The 25,349-nt window shown below is 44.4% G+C and overlaps 2 protein-coding genes across 3 annotated transcripts; both read right to left on the reverse strand.

Moving 5' to 3' along the window:
* On the reverse strand, window positions 1-21,008 carry LOC309334718 (uncharacterized protein). Of its 2 annotated transcripts, XM_081849318.1 has the most exons (3): window positions 10,927-11,494; window positions 9,481-9,621; window positions 1-2,226 (listed from the first exon to the last, which is right to left on the reverse strand). In XM_081849318.1, the coding sequence occupies exon 3, from the start codon at window positions 2,114-2,116 to the stop codon at window positions 836-838; it is 1,281 nt and encodes a 426-aa protein (XP_081705444.1). In that variant the 5' UTR covers window positions 2,117-2,226; window positions 9,481-9,621; window positions 10,927-11,494; the 3' UTR covers window positions 1-835. The 2 variants fall into 2 exon arrangements, with proteins under 2 accessions (XP_081705444.1, XP_081705445.1); XM_081849319.1 differs by lacking the exons at window positions 9,481-9,621; window positions 10,927-11,494 and adding an exon at window positions 20,951-21,008.
* LOC309334709 (uncharacterized protein) lies at window positions 16,608-24,218 on the reverse strand. The gene is made up of 4 exons (XM_081849299.1): window positions 24,162-24,218; window positions 23,339-23,396; window positions 21,875-22,015; window positions 16,608-18,363 (listed from the first exon to the last, which is right to left on the reverse strand). Exon 4 carries the CDS (start codon window positions 18,248-18,250, stop codon window positions 16,802-16,804), a length of 1,449 nt encoding a protein of 482 aa, XP_081705425.1. The 5' UTR covers window positions 18,251-18,363; window positions 21,875-22,015; window positions 23,339-23,396; window positions 24,162-24,218; the 3' UTR covers window positions 16,608-16,801.
* Window positions 24,219-25,349: the final 1,131 nt, after the last annotated feature.

Here is a 25,349-nt window from a genome sequence, read left to right on the forward strand (position 1 = left end):
TAGGAAAATTCAACGTCCGGAAGGGACCCAGTTTATTGAGAGATAAGCTATTGCAAAGCTCCAGTGACCCAAAACCAGAGGTTCATTTTAGTACAACTTTGAGAGGGTTTTTTTGGAGAATGGTACAGGCATTAGCTCATAGAAGTTATACATGTAAGGGAAGGTCAGTCAGGGAGCTAAAATGGTTCTTCTGCCCATTATTTTGGGTATCCTGGTGTCTTGCTGTCTTAGGATTTACATTTCACTCATTTATTGTCATTTAGTAGAATTACAACAATAGGTGTTATACGGTTGTTCGTATACTACTAATATAATGAACCCTGCTTCCAAAGCATCACAACTTTGACCCTGTAATTTCCACAATGCTCTATTAGCAATCCCAAAACACCAACATTTCCAACTCCCTCTAAAAAAGACTGAACTTCAGCCGACTCAAAGAGCATCAACATTTACCACCAGCATTGCAGGTTCACGCTCTCTGCAAACTGCAAACAGTTCATGACATAGGATATTGCATTTACTATTGTGAGATATCACCTTCATTACTTGAATACATGGGTACAAATTTACATGCAGACACCAGAACTTCGCATGTACTCTATGCATCTAACGGCTGATGTATGTTAAGATCTGCACTCCAACTGAAGCTCCTTCCACACTGACTGAAGCTCTTTCCAGATTCCATATATTTAAATGATTTCTCACTATCAGTAAAGTTCTTGCACACACAACCCTCACATTTAAATGCTTTCCCCCCCTGCTGTGAATGTTCTCTGGTGTCTTTAAAATGTCCGCTTTGGCCGAGGCCCTTTCCACACTCCTTACATTTAAATGGTTATTCTCTGGTGTGAGTTCGCTGGTGTTTCTGAAGGTTTCCACTTTGACTGAAGCTTTTCCCACATTCCATACATTTAAATGGTTTCTCCCCTGTGTGAGTTCTTTGGTGGCTTTTATAATTTCCACTTTGACTGAAGCTCTTTCCACAGTCTATACAGTTATATGGGTTCTCCAATGTGTGAGTTCTTTGGTGCTGTCTAAGGTTTTTGGTTGAAGTGAAGCTCTTTCCACACTCCATACATTTATATGGTTTCTCCCCTGTGTGAGTTCGCTGATGTGTTCTAAAGGTTACACTATGACGAAAACTCTTTCCACACTCCATACATTTAAATGGTTTCTCCCCTGTGTGTGTTCTTTGGTGGCTTTTATAATTTCCAATTTGACTGAAGCTCTTTCCACACTCTTTGCAGCTATATGGGTTCTCCCCTGTGTGAGTTCTTTGGTGCAGTCTAAGGAGTACACTTCGACTGAAGCTCTTTCCACACTCCATACATTTAAATGGTTTCTCCCCTGTGTGAGTTTTCTGATGTGTTCTGAGGTATCTACTTTGACTGAAGCTCTTCCCACATTCCATACATTTAAATGGTTTCTCCCCTGTGTGAGTTTTCTGATGTGTTCTGAGGTATCCACTTTGACTGAAGCTCTTTCCACACTCCATACATTTAAATGGTTCCTCCCCTGTGTGAGTCTTCTGATGTGTTCTGAGGTATCCACTTTGACTGAAGCTCTTCCCACATTCCATACATTTAAATGATTTCTCCCCTGTGTGAGTTTTCTGATGTGTACTAAGGTTTCCACTTTCACTGAAGCTCTTTCCACATTCCATACATTTAAATGGTTTCTCCCCTGTGTGAGTTCGCTGATGTATTCGAAGCGAGCCATTTTTATGGAAGCTCTTTCCACACTCCATACATTGGAATGGTTTCTCCCCTGTGTGAGTTTTCTGATGTATACTAAGGTTTCCACTTTGACTGAAGTTCTTTCCACATTCCATACATTTAAATGGTTTCATCCCTGTGTGAGTTCGCTGATGTATTTTAAGGGCATCCCTACGACCAAAGCTCTTTCTACATTCCATACATTTAAATGGTTTCTCTCCTGTGTGAATTCTTTGATGGATTCTAAGTGTTCCATGCTGACTGAAGCTCTTTCCACACTCCATACATTTAATTGGTTTCTCTCCCTTGGGCATTTGTTGATGTTTCCTATGAGTTTTGCTCCAGTTCAAGTTCTTTTTGCACTGCATAGCTTTAGATGGTTTATCTTCTGTTGAGTTCATTATTGTAAACTCAGTGTGCACACAGACAGAACATTATGCACATTTTAACTTTGTCTTCATTATTCTCAATGAAATTGAAGGTGTCTCCTCAGAATTTGGATCGCCTTCTCCTTTGGGGGAAAGAAAATCATTTTAGGGTTTCATGGAAGAGGGAAATGAACTTAACACAAAGTGAGTCTAATTAACACCACCGTCTTTTTTTTTAAAAGCATCTCCTAGATTCTCTCCTCTCTTCTCTATGTGTCCCTGAGGAAGTATGGCCAGGGAATGGACCACCTGATCTCATGCCCATCTTGTGATATAGAACTATCCTTGTGGAAATTATCTGTCTAGGACTCTCTCACTTTCCTTTCTCCTTTGGGGTGGGTGGCTAAGCAAATATGTGTGAAACTGAAAAAGCTGAATTCTAACGGGAAGACTTTCAGAGGAAAATATCCTTTGGAATAATATACCAATTGCCTGTAAGTTGTCAATTGGATTACAAAAGTGGATTATGCATTTCCTAAATGTGGCCAAAAGACTGATACTGATAAATTAGAGGAATAAAGATATGTTCCCCCTTAATTAATTAATAATAATAATAATAATATATTATTCAAACCCCGGCCATCCGGCTGAGTTTCCCCAGTCATCTGGGCAGCACCGAACAAAATATTAAAAACATGATAAAACAGCAAACATTGATTTCTGGTTGGTCCGCAGAGCTGAGAAGAGACAGGACTCAGCCCTTAGAGGAGAGTTCAGTTCTTTGGGAGATAAAGGGGGAGTCTGCAAGGGTGCCGCAGCCCCCCCAAAAACACTCAAAAAAGGATTATTTTGAGGCCAGCTGCGCCATAAGGATGGAATGCATGCAAGGCAGTCATGAGAGGATTCTTTATTCAACAGAATAGAATATATAGAAGATTCAGAGAAAAGAAAAAAATGGAAATTTTAAATGAGAGAATGGAAAATGAAAAAAGCTAGCTAAAAAACCAAATGATATAATGATTAATCAAAATATTAAGATATTACAAAGTCAGTTTTCAACAATTGTGAACCAGGAAGTAGAATGGAAAATTAAAATGATGAAACAAAAGAACTTTGAATACGCAAATAAACCAGGAAAATGGCTGGCATGGCAGATAAACAAAAGAAAATCTCAAAAGACAATTCATAAAATTAAAATTGGAGAGAAAGAACTAGAGAATCCGAAAGAAATAAGAAAAGGATTTGTAAACTTCTACCGACAATTGTATAAAAAAGGTGGAAAAGAGAACATAGTCAAAATGGAAGAATTATTAAAGAAGAATGGAATGCAACAAATCCCACAGAAAAGAAGGACAGACTGAATGAATTAATAGAAGTGGAAGAAATTTGGATAGCAATAAAATTAGGAAAAGCACCAGGACTGGATGAATACTTGACGGCCATGAATGAAAAGCAGGCAGCCATAATATTTGTGGATGCTGAGAAGGCCTTTGATAATATATTTGGGAATTTATGATTAATATCTTAGAAATGATGGAAATGGGTCAATTGTATATGAGCAGTTTAAAAGCAATATATTCAAGTCAAAAGGCAAAACTTATTGTGGATAACAGAAAATATTGAAATTAATGTGGAAATTAATTGAAATTAATGTGAAAACTTAATGTGGATAACAGAAAATATTGAAATTACAAAAGGGACAAGACAAGGGTGTCCACTATCCCCATTGTTATTCATATCGCTTCTGGAATTCTCCTGAATAATATAAGGTTAGCAGAAGGAATTAAAGGAATACCAGTCAGAAGGAAAGAATATAAAGTAAAAGACTTTATGGATGACTTGGTAATAACAATTGAAGAACCAATAACAAGGCCTAAGGAAGTACTAGAAAAAAATTGACAAGTAAATAAACAAGTAAATAAAAATAAAAAGTTTGTTAAAAATTTGGACAAAAAGATGGTAGACCAGTTGCAACAACAAACGGAAACAGGGGTGGTAAAGAAAGTGAAATACCTAAGAATATTGTTAACCTCCCAAAATATAAATTGATATCAAGACAACCACAACTAGGTATGGAATAAGATTAAGAGAGATTTGGAAGTGTGGGGAAGGATGAAATTGTCACTTTGGGGAAGGATATCATTTAGAAGGTTGTTTTGGGCCCCACTCATCAAGAAGGCCACACGCTGGATCTGATCTTTGGGGCTGGCATAGATGTGATCATGCTCCCTGCTGTGGAAGTGCCATGGTCTGATCACTACGCCCTGAAAGCCAAGATTGACTTCCCGCTCCTCCCCGGCTCGGGTGGCGAACCTATTTGGGCTCGTCCGTGAAAACTGATGGATCCTGATAGATTCCGACAAGCCTTGCGGAACCCTGCTCCTCCTGGCGACTCATTAGATGACCTTGTTGAGGACTGGAATAACCGGCTCTTGGCAGCCATTGATGAGATCGCGCCTAAGCGCCCTCTGCGATCCCGTCGAAACCGGGCCCCTTGGTTTACTGAGGAGCTCCGGAAAATGAAGTGAGATCTCAGATGGCTAGAGCGAGTATGGCGACGGACTCGTGACGGAGCCTCAAGAATATCTTATAGGACGCTTATGAAAGCCTATGAGTCGGCTATGAAAGCTGCTAAGAAATTTTACTTTGCAGCTTCCATTGCATCCGCTAGCTCTCGCCCGGCACAACTTTTTAGAATAATTAGGTCAATAACGTCCTTAGGAGGACAACCAAATTTAAGCACAAATTCGACCCACAGCTGTGAGGCATTGGCAAGTTTTTTTGCGGAGAAAGTCCTGTTGCTCCGCCGTGACCTCCCTGCCAATTTAGATACAGTGACTGAACTGGAGGCCCCTCAACTGACTTCAGGTCCAGTGTTGGACCATTTCGATCGGATACTCTCTACTGATGTGGATAGATTCCTCCAAGTTGGTAGGCCCACCACCTGCCTCCTCGATCCGTGCCCGTCTTGGCTGATTAGGGAGTGTCCAGATGTTGTGCGGACCCCCCTGGTTGAAATTATCAATTTGTCCCTTGACACGGGGACATTCCCAGGGGAACTGAAGGAAGCAGTGGTGTGTCCACTCTTAACAAAAACTTCATTAGATCCCTTAGACCTATCCAATTACCGCCCAGCTTCAAATCTTCCATACCTGGGTAAGGTAATTGAGAGAGGGGTTGCTGAACAGCTTGGTAGGTTTCTGGAGGAAACATCGGCATTAGATCCATTTCAGTCCAGTTTCCGTCCTGGTTTTGGGACGGAGACGGCTCTGGTTGCCCTAACAGATGATCTCCATAGACAACTGGATCGAGGCAGGTCAGGACTGCTGATCCTTTTAGATTTGTCAGCAGCCTTTGACATGGTCGATCATGATCTTCTGGACCACCGCCTCGCAGACGTGGGGATACAGGGCATAGCCCGTAACTGGTTGTGCTCTTTTATCTCTGGTCGGGGACAGAGGGTGGCACTAGGGAGGGAAATGTCGTCACGCCACTCCTTGGTGTGTGGAGTGCCACAGGGCGCAATTCTCTCCCCAATGCTTTTTAACAACAACTAAATCCTTCGAAGACAGAGGTCCTATGGCTAGGTCGGGATGGCATGGGGATGAGGGACCAACTCCCTTCTCTTGCGGGGGCCCAATTAGTGCCATTGCCTTCCGTTAAGAGTTTGGGTGTAATCCTTGACGCCTCCCTTTCCATGGAGGCGCAGGTTACAGCAACAGCCAAGGCGACATTTTTCCACCTCCGCCGCATCAAGCAGTTGGTCCCTTACCTTTCCCGCCCCGACTTGACCACAGTGATCCATGCGACGGTCATCTCCAGGCTTGACTACTGTAATTCGCTCTATGCGGGGCTGCCCTTGAAGCTTTCCCAGAAACTCCAGCGAATGCAGAATGCTGCAGCGAGGCTCCTCACGGGGTCTCTGCCATGGGAGCATATTCACCCAGTGCTTTTCAAGCTGCACTGGCTCCCGGTGGAGTACAGGGTCAGATTTAAGGTGCTGCTTTTGACCTTTAAAGCCCTTCACAGCCTAGGACCCTTGTACCTACGAGATCGCCTCTCCCGGTATGCCCCACGGAGAGCCTCAAGGTCCATAAATAGCAACACCCTAGTGATCCCGGGCCCTAAGGAAGTTAGATTGGCTTCAACCAGAGCCAGGGCCTTTTCAACTCTGGCTCCGGCCTGGTGGAACGCTCTGCCTCATGAGACCAGGGCCCTGCAGGATCTGATTTCTTTCCGCAGGGCCTGTAAGACAGAGTTGTTCCGCCTGGCCTTTGGCCTCCCTCCCTCCCTCTCTCTCTTTTTCTTCTCCTCCTGCGATGAGGCTACATTTTAATATTTTAATGTTCTATTATTTTAATGTTGTATTTTATTTTTGTTTTTAAGTTGTAATCATTCTTCTTGTTTTTATTATTGTTTGTAAGCCGCTCTGAGCCCGGCCTTGGCTGGGGAGGGCGGGGTATAAATAAAAAATTATTATTATTATTATTATTATTATTATTATTATTATTATTAAAATGAATGTGCTATCAAAAATGTTATTTTTCTTTCAGTCAATTGATGGAGTACCCAGAATTAGCTAAGATGACCAGGAGAATCCGAGAACAGCGGGACCAAAAATTCCTGAAGGACTGGAGTAAATTTGTGAATTTGTAAATTTGTGAATTATTTGTAGGACAATGGTATTCAGTTTGTTATTTGTAGGACAATGGTATTCAGTTGAATACGCTTGCAGGATAACAAGAAGTCTTGTGAAAAATGGATATAAGAAATATTGTTAATCAAGGTTAAAAGATAGGATGTTAACATTTTGATTATATAAACAGTAGTAAAGAGACAAATTGTAAACAGAAGAGAGAGATAGGGTGAAATCATTAGAAGGGAATGATGGAAGTCACTGGTTAAAGTAGCCAAGATGTGTAAGAGATGATAAGATGGATGTTTTGTTTGGAAAGTTTATGTTAAATTATAACAACAACAACAACAACAACAACAACAACAACAACATATTTTGGGGGAGTTGCCCACCACCTGCAAGGTCAAGGAAACGGGAATGTGTGAAACTGAATTTCAGAGGAGATTCTGTGGACTGTGGCTTGCTCACTCGCACTTTCCATCTGGACTGTGACTGTTTCAGGACAGAGAGTGAAAGATTCTCTCTAAGGATTGCCTTCACAAGGGCTCTGGTGCATGTTTATGGAATCTGGGCTTGTTTGCAATCATTCAGATGTGATTGGCCAGTACTAAGCCATTCTACTTGAAGTCTGGAATGTCATGTGGATTTATAGCTCTTCTTCGTGCTTTGGTTTCCTGCGCTCTGAATGTGGTTGTTTGTGTGAACTCTGCGGAGGCCAGTTTGGTGAAATGATACTGGACCCAAGTAGTCAGTCAATTATGAGCAGAATACCACAATTCCTTAATATCCTACAGATCTGGAAGGGCTCTTTCTAAGTTCCTACACGCTGAAAGGAAACACACAAAGATACAGTCTCACAGAAATGTGGAAGTACAGACCTCTCAATTTCTCCAATATCTCAACATCTCTGTGTTTTTCTGTTTCAATGCAGCTGATGTCAGACTGGTGTATCAGAGTCTCTCCTAACTGGAATAAATAAAACAGAAGTGTTATTGATGTCCTATGTGATTGTTAAAAGTATGCAAAAATATTCATCTTTAGAAGCAGAGTTAACAAAGCATCCAGTGGCCCATGAAAGGCTAATAAAGATAAGATGGGCTTTGGTTTTTGTGGGCTCCGGTCCGATGATGTAGACAAGGAAGCTCCAAATTCCAGGATAACTATATACTATAATCCCACCAATTTACTATGTTTCACAGTTTGTAGGACTGACAAGTTGACAAAAATTTAAAAAAATCCTTCTAGTAGCACCTTATAGACCAACGAAAAATAAAAAAATTGTTTGTTATTGGTGTGAGCTTTTGTGTACTACTGGAAGCATTTTTAAAATTTTGTTTCAACTATGGCAGCCCAACACGGCTACCTACCTGTATCTAGAATTTGACACACCTTACTTGTAATACAAGTGGTACCTTAGTTTGCAAACAGTCTGGTTTGCATATGTTTTGGATTACAAACACGTCAAACCTGGAAGTGCGTGTCCTGGTTTGCAAACTTTTTTTGGATCACAACCTTTTTTTTTGTTATTTTGGATTACGAACAAAAAATTTTTGGAGGGACATTGGGGAAAATGCACCTTGTGTTACAACCTGTTTTGGTTTACAATCGGAGCTCCGGAATGGATTATGGTTGTAAACCAAGGTACCACTGTACTGGCAATCCTTGTCCTGCAATCCAGTCAGATGGGAGGCATATAATGAATTATTATTATTATTATTATTCATGTACCTAAATGTAAACCCTGCAGCAATGGGCCTTCATTGCCTATCATGATCTTGGGTCCTTTACCCTTGAAGCCCACCAGACTGAGAAAGTGCATTCACCCATTATCTTTTGATGCTATTGGATTGTAACTCACTCTACCAAAAATCGCAGCTTGTAACTCACTCTACTAAAAATAAGAAGTAATAAAGATGCTTTCAATATATCAATAAACCCCGAAAGCATTTCCACAGCACCCTCCACCCATATTTTTCGACTGGTGTTCAACAGCATCAATGATCAGTCGTGCAGTGGAAAGTGAACATTGGTACTGACCGTTGTAGCAGGAACCCCCCCACCCCAATCATTCTGTTTGTATAAACTACACACTCACACACTACATACGCCACATTTCTGTTATAAATTCATAGAAAATCAACCATACATCGGAGTTGCACTGTTCCATTTTTATTTTTACTCCATATGAGAAGAACTAACAAAGGGGGGTGGCTTAGTCCTGGTCAGCCATAATCCCTTCACTGTCTCAGCACATCCACAGGAGCCCTGCCCATACTAACCCTGATGATCCCAGACAGAAGACAATCAAGATCACAAAGAACTTCCATATGGGAGTGGATTCAGCATGGACTGAAACAAAGGACAATGATCAGACCTTCCCTCAGGGGGCAGGAAACTGCCAACTCCCCTTTTGTCTCCTGGAAGTTCCTGGAAGTGACTCAGGGGGAGGGGGGAAGGGAGAAACCAGCCAGGTGACAGGACACTCAGGTTACCACCAACTCCTCCCTCAGCCCCTCCTTTCTGTAATGTATGCATGATGTTTCTGGGGGTGGGCTAGACCTAGAGGAGGGGAATTTCAAAAGTTTTTATAAGACCTTGCACACTATTCTTCTGGGTCTTTCCTCTCACCTGCACGTGAGGGGAATACCCTATTGCAACAGTTCAATAAAGGCCAAGCCTACAGGCTGCTGTTTTGCTCCAAGTTATCCTGGTTGGTGTCTTTGTTTTGTCCAAGGGAGCCCTCGGATTTTTCCTGTAACACCGTGATAGGTTCCTTCGCTGCACTGAGGATGGGGGTTCTTTGTGGGGTGTCAACACCCCCCTCCCCCCTGGTAGGAAGTCAAACTTTTGAGATGGGCAAGACAACCCTTCTTGCCAGCTCAATTTGTGCTTAAGCAGATAACTGTATAGCAAGAAATAAACAACAGTACAGGAAGAAAAAGGAAGACAACTTCTTAGGATAAAGGAACTCAGTGGTCCCACAGTTAGTCTGGAGAACTTCCTAAAGGTCCCTGTAAGGTAGTCCAGGTAAAGAAGAGATGAAAACCCAGGTAAGGGAGGAAATGAAAGAGAAGGGAGAAGGAGGGGAAGAGGACACAGGAGGATTCTGGACATTTGGGTGGGGGAGTCCCAACCCCCAGGACAACCCTTGTTTCTCTGAATCTGTTGGTCTCCCCCTCCACAGAGAGTGAAAAGGCCGCAGGAAGAGAAGAGAGGAAAGAGGAGACAGGAGACAAAGGAGGAGAAAGGGAAGAAGAAAGGAAGATCGCTTCCGAAACGGCGTTCCTGACTTTTCTCTTCTGCCCTCCCTGGAGCTCTCATGCAGCTGACCTGGCCAGGGGGTTGCTCTGCCCACCAGGCCTGCCCTCTTGAAGTCTGGACCTCCTGCCAGCACAGAGGTGGGCCAGGACCACCCACACGGGACCCCCCCCCCTCCTGCTATAAACTGGAAGCCTGAGCGAGGGGGGAAGTTTCCGGTAACCTAAGGGAGGGGGTTCCTCCCAGGATCTTCTTGCCTTTTCTCTCCAGTGGCTGGACTTGGGAGAAAGAAGCATCCTGGAAAGAACTGGGTGGGGAAATGGGACCCCCCCTTTTCAAGGATTCCCCCCTGTCCCTCTCTCCAAGGCAGATTTCTTGCCAGGAAGGAAAAAGCCAAGGCAGCCCCTCCGGGGATTCCCACCCCCCCCAGCGCCCAAGGTGGAGACATCTCTTCCAAAAGGCCACGGGGCTCTCCCTCTCTCCCCCCCCCCCAGGGTTCCCCCCTCACTCGCCAAATATGCTTCCATTGATCCCCCGGCCTCCAAACTTCCTTCGCCCTCCTCCCTCCGTCGCCCTTGCGCCCAGAAACCCCCCTTGGCTCCTCTCGCCCCTCGCCCTGCGCCCCCAAATGCGCGTGGCGCGGGTGCTTCCAAGGAGAAGGCTCAAAGGAAACCCGGCAGGGGCTTCCTTCGTAGAAAGGACCCCTGCACCCCCGCCCTTGTGCATGTCCCATAGTGTTATTAGGGGGGGGGGGTCCAAAGGAGATCGAGCCACGCAAGTCCTGCAGGTCTTGGGTGTCCACTTCGCAGCGGGATTGCATGGATCCAGACCCTCCTGACGGGCCCCAGTAAAGGCGCTTTTGGGGAAGGTGGGGAGATATGGAGGGGTCTTTGTCCTTTCCTCCCCCCTGCCCATTTCCCCCCTCCCTTCCCCATCCCTGCATCTTTACCCCTTTGTCCTCTCTTCTGCCCCTCCGCTTCCCTTGCTCGCTCTTCCGATGTCTTGTCCTGCAAGAGAAAGAGCAGGGCGGGAGGAGTTAGTCCAGCGACGCCCCCCCCTTTCTCAAGCCCCTCCCGATGCTCCGGCCCATAGAGCTATGGGGCAGAGCAGCCCCTGCCGGTGCTCGGATGGGAACCTGCACTGAGGATTTTCCCAGGGGTTGCATGGGAGGCCTCTCTATCTCTCTCCTCTCTATGATACAGGGGGGGGCTGTTCTTCCCTGTCCAGTTCTTCCCATACTGGAGCCTCTGGGATCCTGCATCTCAGCCCGCAAGGCCCCTTTTCTGCGGTTAGACCAAGCCTGCAGGGCGGTTCTTGGGCCACTGCTTCCCTGCCTCTGGTCTAGAGAGAGCAGCAAACTCTGCACATGCCCAGAGTATATTGTATGAACTCCCGCCACGCTTTTACAGTACCAGTTTTAGTTTGCCTAGTCCCACATTAGAGTTTCCAGCATTGCAGGGGGTTGGACTAGATGACCCTTGGGGGTCCCTTACAACTCTGCATCTCTATGATTAACCACCAGTCAATAATGCAGAGCGGCAAACTCTGCACATGCCCAGAGAATACTGTATGAACTCCCACTGAAGCAAATAAGTGCTCGCGAAGTGTTTAAAATATAGATCAGCCAGACAGCAATTGGAGAATAAGAAGGTGAGGTTTATTGCCAGGCAATAAGGACCCAGTTGGAATATTTTCCAAAGAACTGGGACCCCGATTGACAGAAATCCAGAGGTCTTCATACCTGAGCAGAACACAGCAAATCATTGATCATGAGACAATCATGAGGGATTCACAATATTGTCAGCGAGAATCAGCCAATCAGCGAGCGGTTGTCACGCTACTTGACCCCCGGTCAAGCCTTGGTCAGCACCGGATTCTACTTCTGCTTTCCAATGCTTGCAGTGACGCTCTGTCTAACCTTTCCCCCAGTTATGACAGGACAGGGAGCTTGGACATTCTGTGGTTTTGCTCTTCCTGTTCTGTGGATTAATTTAGCCTGTATCTGAGGGGAATTTGTATCAGAATCTCTGATTCATGTCTTTCCCCCTCGTCCGGGGTGCACAGATATTTAGGGGAAGGGTCGGTTCTAACTTTTTGCCGTTTCAAGCAGTTTGCAGCACAGCTTCCCTTTTGATTCAAAATGGATTATAAAGTACTGTAATCCTTGATTTGTATAAGCATATTTGGATATATATTGAATATATTGAATATATTCAATATTGGTTTCTGATAACTGATTATGTGGATAGCATAGGGGTAGCCCTTCTCCCTTGCCTCACCACCACACCGTTACCAGTTTTAGTTTGCCACTAAACCAACCACCAGTCAATAATGCAGGGCTCTTTTGCCCCACGTGGATCATGAACCCGCAACCCTGAAAGGAGGGGCCTCATGCTGTGCCCACTGAGCTCTCCCACCTTTTGCCCCTAAGGGACCGGGGCCCCTAGGAGTTGGTCCCTCTGGATGCACCTTTCCCAGCACGGGAGCCTAGCCGAGCGTTGCCACGTCCAGAATCTGGTGGGATCCCATGGCGGGATCCGGATCCCTCCTTGGGTTAAGGGGAGAGAGAGAAAAAAGGCCCCGGAAAAGGCCCCTCTCTCCATCACCCCACTTCTCTTTCCGCTTGTCTTGGGAGGCCTCTGGGGTGGCAAGTCCTTTGGGTGAAGGGGAGGCTCTGGGGCGGCTGGGGTGCAGAAAAGGCTGTTGGGGGGCTGAGAGATGAATGGGAGGATCCCCTGGGTGGGTGGGTGGAAAGGAAACCATGGGGCCCAAGGCCTTTGAGGTCCCTGCAACCCCCTGCCCTACCCCCACGAACCCGGGGGGGGGAAGAGAGCTCTTTGGGGGTCTCAGAAATGGGTGTCCCTTGAGAAGGGGGGGAGGACTCCAAGTGGGGAAAGAGGGTGGGCCCCTGTATTTGGCAGATGCTTTCTTTGTGACCCCTGCATTGCAGAGGGGTTGGACTAGATGACCCTGGGGGTCCCTTCGAGCTCCACAGTTTTATGGTTCTGGGGGGTAGAGGACAGATTGAATAAGTATCACCAGAAAACATTTAAAAAAGGGGCTCCTTGTGTGACCTGAACTGTGGGTTCTCACATATGGGAATGTCCAAAATTCAGCATTCGATTGACGTTGGAGAGAGACTGAGTTGACAAATAAGCCCAAGGGTACATATTGATATTGCAATGTATTAGATAAAATGTAAAGAAATATAAAATAATAAGTGTACATTCATTTGTAAAAAAGGAATATACAACAGAATAGACAGGGCGTTCAAAGTGTTGGTATATATATATATGAATATGATTTTGGAATTGTTTTTTGTCCTTGTGTTCCCCCCCTTTAAGTATATAAACTTTGTATACGTGCTGAAAATTACAGTATAATAAGTCTTGTGATGTAATATAATGGAACATAAGAACTTTAATAAATACATAAAACTGGAAGTTCCAAAAAAAGACGTTTATTATTATAATAAATAAATAAAACTTATGTTCGGGGGGGGGGGTTATTCTTATCATTATTATTGGGCAAAATATTCCTGCATTGCAGGGGGTTGGACTTGATGACCTTTGGGGGGGTCCCTTCCAACTCAGTAGTTCTATGATTAACCACCAGTCAATAATGTGGGGGACTCACCCACTTACTGCCCCCTATTAAATTAAAATACAGTGTGCACATCTCACTGTATACAAACTACAAAAATCTATACAATTTACCACAGTTTATCTTGTAGTGAGTGAATATCATCTCGGGCAGAAGCTGAACAAACAACAAGGAGAGTTTTATTAATAAAAAGAAGCTTTTGAAAGAAAGTGGGTCAGGAAATGTGTTCTCCTGGATAGAAGTCAACTTATATACTTAAACTTTAAGATGTCTCAGGCTTAAACACAGGATTAGTCACAGCTTCTCTTAAAATCTCTTCACTAAAAAAAAGTTACACTTCAGTTTTTGATATTTAGTTAGGACAGGTGGTTCAATTAAATACAGCACAACTTCCCTCCCCGATCAATACCCTGGTTCATGAGCGAGGGGCACTTTCCCTCTCTAAGCAACCCCACTGCTGGGGTAATTCCAAAATGGCGTAACAGACCCAGGGGACCCCCTCCCCCCTTGTTACTGGCTTGGGGGTCCTCTCTCCCTGGAAGAACTGCCCCCTCCTGACTGGAAGGGGACCCAGGGGAGCTGAATCCCCCCCAGGATCTGCTTCTTCAGCCTCAAGAGTCAGCCCTCCCAGGACACCCCTGTCTGTAGACCTTCCCCAGACCCCCAACCGGGTCTCCATCTCCAGGCTGGGAGGGTCTTTCCTCTCTCAGGGAGGATGTTCAACTCAAACCAGAACCAGTTCTCCCTCAGGCAAATCCTATCCTCCTCCCCAACTCCCACCTCAAAACAATCCCTCTTCATCTTCTCTCATATCAAACACTATCTAACTCTCTCCCTCAGAAATGGCTCCTTTTATTTTCCCTCCAAAAGTGCTGTTGTCCAATCAGAGTGAGGTCCCATCCCTCTGGTGGAATTTCAGGGGGACTGAATGACCAGACTCTGGTCCGCCGTCCGTCCTTCACACTTCTGCCTGACAACAACCAGTACAGGTCAGCTGTAGGAAATTTCTGTCCCTCATCACAACCACCAGACCTCCTAAAGGTCAATACTTTGTAAGGAAAACTACAGGAACCTGGAATCACCATGTATCTACATCACCTTGGGTTTCACGATATGGCAGTTCTAAGAGCAGAGGTGTTTGCCTGTGAGAGGAAGAGTTTTGGGCTCCTTTTGAAGGGAATTCAAGGAACCAGGAACCACTTCAGACAAGCTCTTTCCCACGAAGCAAAGAGAGTGAGGGAAATACCTTTTGAAATAGTTTATTCCAGGCTTTAAGATATGGGATAAGAATTTCCTTCCAAACCAAAACAAAACAAATTCCTTCCAGTAGCACCTTAAAGACCAACTAAGTCAGTTCTTGGTATGAGCTTTCATGTGCATGCACACTTCTTCAGATACTTCCAAACCAAATTTGCTTCAATTGTCCATGGTCAGGTGAAGGAATAACATCTCAAAGAAAAACGTCCGGAAGAGACCCAGTTTATTGAGAGAAAAGCTATTGCAATAGCTCCAGCAACTCAAAACCAGAGGTTCAATTTAGTACAACTTTAAGAGGGTTTTTTTGAGGAAGGTACAGGCATTAGCTCATAGAAGTTATACACGTACTGGAAGGTCACAGGTCAGGGAGCTAAAACGGTTCTTCTGTCCATTATTTTGGGTATCCTGGTGTCTTGCTGTCTTAGGATTTACAACTCATTCATTTATTGTCCATCTCCCTGACAACCAGACCTTTAGAAAGTCCTTAGCTTACCATTCCAATAGCTCCCAACGCCTGGGTAGAAGACTCAAGGGAAGAAGAGTCGGTCACATAAATTTTCTATTTCTAAACTTTTTAAACAGTAATTTGAAAGATAATTAGGTGGAAGTCAGGGTTGAGAAGTCCACGTAGCCTAGAAATTATTAGAGCACTGAGACATAGCTTCCATCAGAGAAAGTAAGATGAAGGTATAACAAAGGTACATGTGTTTCATTCACTGTTAAGTTATATGAATTCTATCATATGCTAAATGGGTTAACTAATTTTACAACAGAAACACCAGTTCAGTCTCGACCTGAGAGGTTGCAAAACGTGGGGGCAGCAACAGAAGGAAGATCCAGCCCCCCAAAGAGAAACAAGGCTGCAGCAGCTGGTCTAGAACACTCTTTCCCTCCAAGCCGTATTAATGATCCTTCTCTAGGAGGACTTGGAGGAGCCACAGACCCTTGGGAAGGGGAGAGGAGCAAAGGAGGCCCAGAGCCCCTCTGGAGAAGTTACTGACAGCACCCCAAACAGAATCACCCACCAAAGGCCATGTTTCTCTCTCTCCACCACCTTCTCTTCCCCCAGGGTTGCTTTTATTCATCTAGAGGAGCGGGGGAGGGGGTCTCTTTCACACCCCCTTTGGACACCCCAGGAAGCCTGCTTTCTTCATTCCTCTATTCCTGCTGCCACTGGAAAGAATGTTTTATCTGAACATTGCGCCCTTCAGAGAACCAAGGAAGAGGAAGGCTTGTAACACAATTAGTGTATCATTTATAAAAACTACAGAAGGGGTTTATGCACATAAGAAGATGGCCTCACTCTTTCTGTGTCTTATTTGTTCATTTAGTATAATTATAACAATAAGTGTAATACGGTTGTTTGTGTACTACTAATTTAAACAACCCTGCTTCCAAAGCATCTTTCACCCTGTAATTTCCACAATGCTCTATTAGCAACCCCAAAACACCAACATTTCCAACTCTCTCTACCAAAGACCGAACTTCAGCCGACTCAAAGGGCATCAACATTGATCACCAGCATTGCAGGTTCATGCTCTCCGCAAACTGCAAACAGTTCATGACCTATTATATTGCATTTACTATTCTGAGACATTACCTTCATTACTTTAATACATGGGTACAACTTTACATGCAGACACCAGATCTTCGCATATACTCTATGCATTTAACGGCTGATGTATATAAGGATCTCCACTCCAACTGAAGCTCCTTCCACACTGACTGAAACTCTTTCCACATATATTTAAATGTTATATTATATTTATATTTTCCATATCTTTAAATGATTTCTCACTGGTATGTGTATGTTGATGTTTTCTATGTGCTCCACTATCAGTAAAGCTCTTTGCAAACACAGCCCTCACATTTAAATGCTTCCCCCCCTGCTGTGAACGTTCTCTGGTGTCTTTAAAATGTCCGCTTTGACCGAGGCTCTTTTCACACTCCTTACATTTAAATGGTTATTCTCTGGTGTGAGTTCGCTGATGTCTCTTAAGGTTTCCACTTTGACTGAAGAGCTTTCCACATTCCATACATTTAAATGGTTTCTCCTTTGTGTGAGTCTGTAGATGGCTTCTAAGGGTTCCACCATTACGGAAGCTCTTTCCACACTCCATACATTTAAATGGTTTCTCCCCTGTGTGAGTTCTTTGGTGGCTTTTATAATTTCCACTTTGACTGAAGCTCTTTCCACAGTCTATACAGTTATATGGGTTCTCCCCTGTGTGAGTTCTTTGGTGCAGTCTAAGGTTTTTCGTTGAAGTGAAGCTCTTTCCACACTCCATACATTTATATGGTTTCTCCCCTGTGTGAGTTCGCTGATGTATTCTAAAGGTTACACTATGACGAAAACTCTGTCCACACTCCATACATTTAAATGGTTTCTCCCCTGTGTGAGTTCTTTGGTGGCTTTTATAATTTCCACTTTGACTGAAGCTCTTTCCACACTCTACACAGTTATATGGGTTCTCCCCTGTGTGAGTTCTTTGGTGCAGTCTAAGGAGTACACTTTGACGGAAGCTCTTTCCACACTCCATACATTTAAATGGTTTCTCCCCTGTGTGAGTTTTCTGATGTGTTCTGAGGTATCCACTTTGACTGAAGCTCTTCCCACATTCCATACATTTAAATGGTTTCTTCCCTGTGTGAGTTTGCTGATGTATTCGAAGGCCCCCATTTTGATGGAAGCTCTTTCCACACTCCATACAGTGGAATGGTTTCTCCCCTGTGTGAGTTTTCTGATGGGTACTAAGGTTTCCACTTTGACTGAAGTTCTTTCCACATTCCATACATTTAAATGGTTTCATCCCTGTGTGAGTTCGCTGATGTATTGTAAGGGCGTCCCTACGACCATAGCTCTTTCCACATTCCATACATTTAAATGGTTTCTCCCCTGTGTGAGTTTTCTGATGTATTCTATAATTTGCAGTTTGACTGAAGCTCTTTCCACACTCAACACATTTAAATGGTTTCTCCCCCGTGTGAGTTCTTTGGTGCAGTCTAAGACATTCACTTTGATTGAAGCTCTTTCCACACTCCATACATTTAAACGGTTTCTCCCCAGTGTGAGTTCGCTGATGTGTTCTTAGGTTTCCATTATGAACAAAGTTCTTTCCACACTCCATACATTTGAATGGTTTTTCTCCCGTGTGAATTCGCTGATGTGTTCTAAGGTGTCCACTTTGACTGAAGCTCTTTCCACAATCAACACATTTAAATGGTTTCTCCCTTGTGTGAATTCTTTGATGGATTCTAAGTGCTCCACGCTGATTGAAGCTCTTTCCACACTCCATACATTTAATTGGTTTCTCTCCCTTGGGAGTTTGTTGATGTTTCCTATGAGTTTTGCTCCAGTTCAAGCTCTTTTTGCACTGCATAGCTTTAGATGGTTTCTCTTCTGTTGAGTTCATTATTGTAAACTCAGTGTGCACACAGACAGAAGAACATTATGCACATTTTAACTTTGTCTTCATTATTCTCAATGAAATTGAAGGTGTCTCCTCAGAATTTGGATCTTCTCCTCCTTTGGGGGGAAAGAAAACCATTTTAGGGTTCCGTGGAAGAGGGAAAAGGAACTTAACACAAAGTGAGTCTAATTAACACCACCGTCTTTTTTTTTTTTTTTTTTAAACGTCTCCTAGATTCTCCCCTCTCTTCTCTATGTCTCCCTGAGGAAGTATGGCCAGGGAACAGACTACCTGATCTCATGCCTGTCTTGTGATATACAACTATCCTTGTGGAAATTATCTGTCCAGGACTCTCTCACTTTTCTTTCTCCTTTGGGGTGGGTGGCTAAGCGAATATGTGTGACACTGAAAAAGCTGAATTCTAACGGGAAGACTTTCAGAGGAAAATATCCTTTGGAATAATATACCAATTGCATGTAAACTGTCAATTGGATTACAAAAGTGGATTATGCATTTCTTAAATGTGGCCAAAAGACTGATACTGATAAATTAGAGGAATAAAGATATGTCCCCCCTTAATTAATTAATAATAATAATAATAATAATAATACTATTATATTATATTATTCAAACCCCGGCAATCCGGCTGGGTTTCCCCAGTCCTCTGGGCAGCACCGAACAAAGTATTAAAAACACGATAAAACAGCAAACATTGATTTCCGGTTGGTCCGCAGAGCTGAGAAGAGACGGGACTCAGCCCTTAGAGGAGAGTTCAGTTCTTTGGGAGATAAAGGGGGAGTCCTCAAGGGTGCTGCAGCCCCCCCAAAACACTCAAAAAAGGATTATTTTGAGGCCAGCTGCGCCATAAGGATGGAATGCATGCAAGGCAGTCATGAGAGGATTGTTTATTCAACAGAATATATAGACGATTCAGAGAAAAGAAAAAAATGGAAATTTTAAATGAGAGAATGGAAAATGAAAATTGCTAGCTAAAAAACCAAATGATATAATGATTAATGAAAATATTAAGATATTACAAAGTCAGTTTTCAACAATTGTGAACCAGGAAGTAGAATGGAAAATTAAAATGATGAAACAAAAGAACTTTGAATACGCAAATAAACCAGGAAAATGGCTGGCATGGCAGATAAACAAAAGAAAATCTCAAAAGACAATTCATAAAATTAAAATTGGAGAGGAAGAACTAAGATAATATATTTGGGAATTTATGATTAAAATCTTAGAAATGATGGAAATGGGTCAATTGTTTATGAGCAGTTTAAAAGCAATATATTCGAGTCAAAAGGCAAAACTTATTGTGGATAATGTATTAACAGAAAATATTGAAATTACAAAAGGGACAAGACAAGGGTGTCCACTATCACCATTGTTATTCATATCGCTTCTGGAATTCTCCTGAATAATATAAGGTCAGCAGAAGGAATTAAAGGAATATCAGTCAGAAGGAAAGAATATAAAGTAAAAGCCTTTATGGATGACTTGGTAATAACAATTGAAGAACCAATAACAAGGCCTAAGGAAATACTAGAAAAAATTGAATAGTTTAGAGAAGTAAATAAAAATAAAAAGTTTGTTAAAAATTTGAACAAAAAGATGGTGGACCAGTTGCAACAACAAACTGAAATAGGGGTGGTAAAGAAAGTGAAATACCTAAGAATATTGTTAACCTCCCAAAATATAAATTGATATCAATACAACCACAACCAGGCATGGAATAAGATTATGAGAGATTTGGAAGTGTGGGAAAGGATGAAATTGTCACTTTGGGGAAGGATATCAGTTATAAAAATGAATGTGCTACCAAAAATGTTATTTTTCTTTCAGTCAATTGATGGAGTACCCAGAATTAGCTAAGATGACCTGGAGAATCCGAGAACAGCGGGACCAAAAATTCCTGAAGGACTGGAATAAATTTGTGAATTATTTGTAGGACAATGGTATTCAGTTGAATACGCTTGTAGGATAACAAGAAGTCTTGTGAAAAATGGATATAAGAAATATTGTTAATCAAGGTTAAAAGATAGGATGTTAACATTTTGATTATATAAACAGTAGTAAAGAGACAAATTGTAAACAGAAGAGAGACATAGGGTGAAATCATTAGAAGGGAATGATGGAAGTCACTGGTTAAAGTAGCCAAGATGTGTAAGAGATGATAAGATGGATGTTTTGTTTGCAAAGTTTATGTTAAATTATAACAACAACAACAACAACAATGAAAATATTTTTGGGGAGTTGCCCACCACCTGCAAGGTCAAGGAAATGAAGCCATTTGACCTTCCAGTTTTCCTGGAAATGGCAAGGTGTGAACCTGAATTTCAGAGGAGATTCTGTGGACTGTGGCTTGCTCACTCGTACTTTCCATCCGGATTGTGACCCTTTCAGGACGGAGAGTGAAAGATTCTCTCTAAGGATTGCCTTCACAAGGGCTCTGGTGCATGTTTATGGACTCTGGGCTTATTTGCAACCATTCAGATGTAATTGGCCAGTACTAAGCCATTCTACTTGAAGTCTGGAATGCCATGTGGATTTATAGCTCTTCTTCGTGCTTTGGTTTCCTACACTCTGAATGCTGCTGTTTGTGCGAACTTTGCGGAGAGGCCAGTTTGGCGAAATGATACTGGACCCAAGTAGTCAGTGAATTATGAGCAAAATACTACAAGTCCTTAATAACCTACTGACCTGGAAGGGCTCTTTCTATGTTCCCACACACTGAAAGTAAAGACACAAAGATACAGTCTCACAGAAAAGTGGAAGTACAGACCTCTCAATTTCTCCAGGACTCGTCTCCGTGTTTTTCTGTTTTGAAGTCAGACTGGTGTACCAGAGTCTCTCCTAACTGGAATAAATAAAACAGAAGTGTTATTGATGTCCTATGTGATTGTTAAAAGTATTCAAAAATATTCATCTTTAGAAGCAGAGCTAACAAAGTATCCAGTGGCCCATTAAAGGCTAATCAAGAAAAGATGGACTTTGGTTTTTGTGGGCACCAGTCCGATGATGTAGACAAGAAAGCTCAAAATTAAAGGATTCCTATAAACTATAATCCTACCAATTTACTATGTTTCACAGTTTGTAGGATTGACAAATTGACACACAATAAAAAATTCCTTCCAGTAGCACCTTAGAGACCAACTAAGTTTGTTATTGGTATGAGTTTTTGTGTGCATGCACACTTCTTCAGATACACAGATTACGAACAAAAAATTTTTTGGAGGCCCCATTGGTGAAAATGCACCTTGTGTTACAACCTGTTTTGGTTTACAAACGGAGCTCTGGAACGGATTATGGTTGTAAACCAATGTAATATTGTACTGGCAATCCTTGTCCTGCAATCCAATCATATGGGAGGCATATAATGAATTATTATTATTATTATTATTATTATTATTATTAATGTACCTAAATGTAAACCCTGCAGCAATGGGCCTTCATTGTCTATCCTGATCTTGGGTCCTTTACCCTTGAAGCCCACCAGACTGAGAAAGTGCATTCACCCATTATCTTTTGATGCTATTGGAATGCATTGCAGCTTGTAATTTTTGGACTGGTGTTCAACAGCATCAATGATCAGTCGTGCAGTGGAAAGTGAACATTGGTACTGACCCTGATAGGTTCCTTCTCTGCATTGAGGATGGGGGTCCTTTGTGGGGTGTCAACATCCCCCTCTCCCCTGGTAGGAAGTCAAACCTTCGAGATGGGCAAGACAACCCTTCTCGCCAGCTCAATTTGCGCTTAAGCAGATAACTGTATAGCAAGAAATAAACAACAGAACAGGAAGAGAAAGGAAGACAAAATATTAGGATAAAGGAACTCAGTGGTCCCACAGTTAGTCTGGAGAACTTCCTAAAGGTCCCTGTAAGGTAGTCCAGGTAAAGAAGAAAAGAAAACCCAGGTAAAGGTGGAAATGAAAGAGATGGGAGAAGGAGGAGAAGAGGACACAGGAGGATTCTGGACATCCGGGTGGGGGAGTCCCAACCCCCAGGACAACCCTTGTTTCTCTGAATCTGATGGTCTCCCCCTCCACAAGGAGTGAAAAGGCCGCAAGAAGAGGAGACAGGAGACAAAGGAGGAGAAAGGGAAGAAGAAAGGAAGATCCCTTCCGAAACGGCGTTCCTGACTTTTCTCTTCTGCCCTCCCTTGAGCTCTCATGCAGCTGACCTGGCCAGGGGGTTGCTCTGCCCACCAGGTCTGCCCTCTTGAAATCTGGACCTCCTGCCAGCACAGAGGTGGGCCAGGACCACCCACACGGGACCCCCCCCCCTCCTGCTATAAACTGGAAGCCTGAGCGAGGGGGGAAGTTTCCAGTAACTTAAGGGAGGGGGTTCCTCCCAGGATCTTCTTGCCTTTTCTCTCCAGTAGCTGGACTTGGGAGAAAGAAGCATCCTGGAAAGAACTGGGTGGGGAAATGGGATCCCCCCCCCTTTTTTTCAAGGATCCCTCCCTGTCCCTCTCTGCAAGGCAGATTTCTTGCCAGGAAGGGAAAAGCCAAGGCAGCCCCTCTGGAGATCCCCCCCCCCCAGCGCCCAAGGTGGAGACATCTCTTCCAAAAGGCCACGGGGCTCTCCCTCTCCCCTCCCCCCAGGTTTCCCCTACCAAGGATGCTTCCATTGATCCCGCAGCCCCCCAACTTCCTATGCCCCCCTCCCTCCGTCCCTAAGACTCCCCTGCGCCCAGAAACCCCCCTTGGCTCCTCTCGCCCCTCGCCCTGCGCCCCCAAATGCGCGTGGCGAGGGTGCTTCCAAGGAGAAGGCTCAAAGGAAACCCGGCAGGGGGCTCCTCCGTAGAAAGGACCCCTGCACCCCCGCCCTTGCGCATGTCCCATAGTGTTATTATGGGGGGGGGTCGTGATCTCTTGTGGGGGAGGGGCTCCAAAGGAGATGGAGCCACGCAAGTCCTGCAGGTCTTGGGTGTCCACTTCGCAGCGGGATTGCATGGATCCAGACCCTCCTGACGGGCCCCAGTAAAGGCGCTTTTGGGGAAGGTGGGGAGATATGGAGGGGTCTTTGCCCTTTCCTCCCCACTCCCCTCCCCATTTCCCCCCTCCCTTCCCCATCCCTGCATCTTTACCCCTTTGTCCTCTCTTCTGCCCCTCCGCCTCCCTTGCTCGCTCTTCCGATGTCTTGTCCTGCAAGAGAAAGAGCAGGGCGGGAGGAGTTAGTCCAGCGACGCCCCCCCCCCCACTTTCTCAAGCCCCTACCGATGCTCCGGCCCATAGAGCTATGGGGCAGAGCAGCCCCTGCCGGTGCTCGGATGGGAACCGGCACTGAGGATTTTCCCAGGCGTTGCATGGGAGGCCTCTCTATATTTCTCCTCTCTATGATACAGGGGGGGCTGTTTTTCCCTGTCCAGTTCTTCCCATACTGGAGCCTCTGGGATCCTGCATCTCAGCCCGCAAGGACCCTTTTCTGCGGTCAGATCAAGCCTGCAGGGCGGTTCTTTGGCCACTGCTTCCCTGCCTCTGGTCTAGAGAGAGCAGCAAACTCTGCACATGCCCAGAGTATATTGTATGAACTCCCGCCACGCTTTTACAGTACCAGTTTTAGTTTGCCTAGTCCCACATTAGAGTTTCCAGCATTGCAGGGGGTTGGACTAGATGACCCTTGGAGGTCCCTTGCAACTCTGCATCTCTATGATTAACCACCAGTCAATAATGCAGAGCGGCAAACTCTGCACATTCCCAGAGAATACTGTATGAACTCCCACCACACCGTTACCAGTTTTAGTTTGCCACTAAATGAGCCACCAGTCAATAATGCAGGGCTCTTTTGCCCCACGTGGATCACGATCCTGCAACCCTGAAAGGAGGGGCCTCATGCTGTGCCCACTGAGCTCTCCCACCTTTCACCCCTAAGGGACCGGGGCCCCTAGGGGTTGGCCCCTCTGGATGCACCTTTCCCAGCACGGGAGCCTAGCCGAGCGTTGCCACGTCCAGAATCTGGTGGGATCCCATGGCGGGATCCGGATCCCTCCTTGGGTTAAGGGGAGAGAGAGAAAAAAGGCCCCGGAAAAGGCCCCTCTCTCCATCACCCCACTTCTCTTTCCGCTTGTCTTGGGAGGCCTCTGGGGTGGCAAGTCCTTTGGGTGCAGAAAAGGCTGTTGGGGGGCTGAGAGATGAATGGGAGGATCCCCTGGGTGGGTGGGTGGAAGGGAAACCATGGGACCCAAGGCCTTTGAGGTCCCTGCAACCCCTCACCCAACCCTCACGAACCAGGGGGGGGGGGAGAGCTCTTTGGGGGGCTCAGAAATGGGTGTCCCTTGAGAAGGGGGGAGGACTCCAAGTGGGGAAAGAGGGTGGGCCCCTGTATTTGGGAGATGCTTTCTTTGTGACACCTGCATTGCAGAGGGGTTGGACTAGATGACCCTGGGGGTTCCTTCGAGCTCCACAGTTTTATGGTTCTGGGGGGTAGAGGACAGATTGAATAAGTATCACCAGAAAACATTTAAAAACGGGGCTCCTTGTGTGACCTGAACTGTGGGTTCTCACATATGGGAATGTCCAAAATTCAGCATTCGATTGACGTTGGAGAGAGACCGCGTTGAGAAATGAGACCAAGGGTACATATTGATATTGCAATGTATTAGATAAAATGTAAAGAAATATAAAATAATAAGTGTACATTCATTTGTAAAAAAGGAATATACAACAGAATAGACAGGAAGTTAAAAGTGTTGGTATATATATATATATATATATGCAGGTTTTGGTGTCCTCGGGTGTCTTCCCGTGTAAAAGTTGGGGTGTCTAGGCGACGTTTCGACGAGGTCTCACTCGTCATCTTCAGGCTGGTGCTTTCGGCTTCTTGTTACTGGAACAGTTACTCTGTTCCAGTAACAAGAAGCCGAAAGCACCAGCCTGAAGATGACGAGTGAGACCTCGTCGAAACGTCGCCTAGACACCCCAACTTTTACACGGGAAGACACCCGAGGACACCAAAACCTGCATTCCTGTACCCGTGAAAATCTACGAAAGCATATATATATATATATATATATATATATATATATGAATATGATTTTGGAATAGTTTTTTGTCCCTGTGTTCCCCCGCTTTAAGTATAAAAACTTTGTATACATGCTG

Source organism: Podarcis erhardii (assembly GCF_964252035.2).
Source record: "Podarcis erhardii genome assembly, chromosome: 2".
Lineage (NCBI taxonomy): Eukaryota > Metazoa > Chordata > Lepidosauria > Squamata > Lacertidae > Podarcis > Podarcis erhardii.

Coding starts and splice junctions, on each gene's coding strand:
- LOC309334709 (XM_081849299.1), bottom strand. CDS start 18,250: ATGAACTCAACAGAAGAGAAACCATCTAAAGCTATGCAGTGCAAAAAG.
- LOC309334718 (XM_081849319.1), bottom strand. CDS start 2,116: ATGAACTCAACAGAAGATAAACCATCTAAAGCTATGCAGTGCAAAAAG.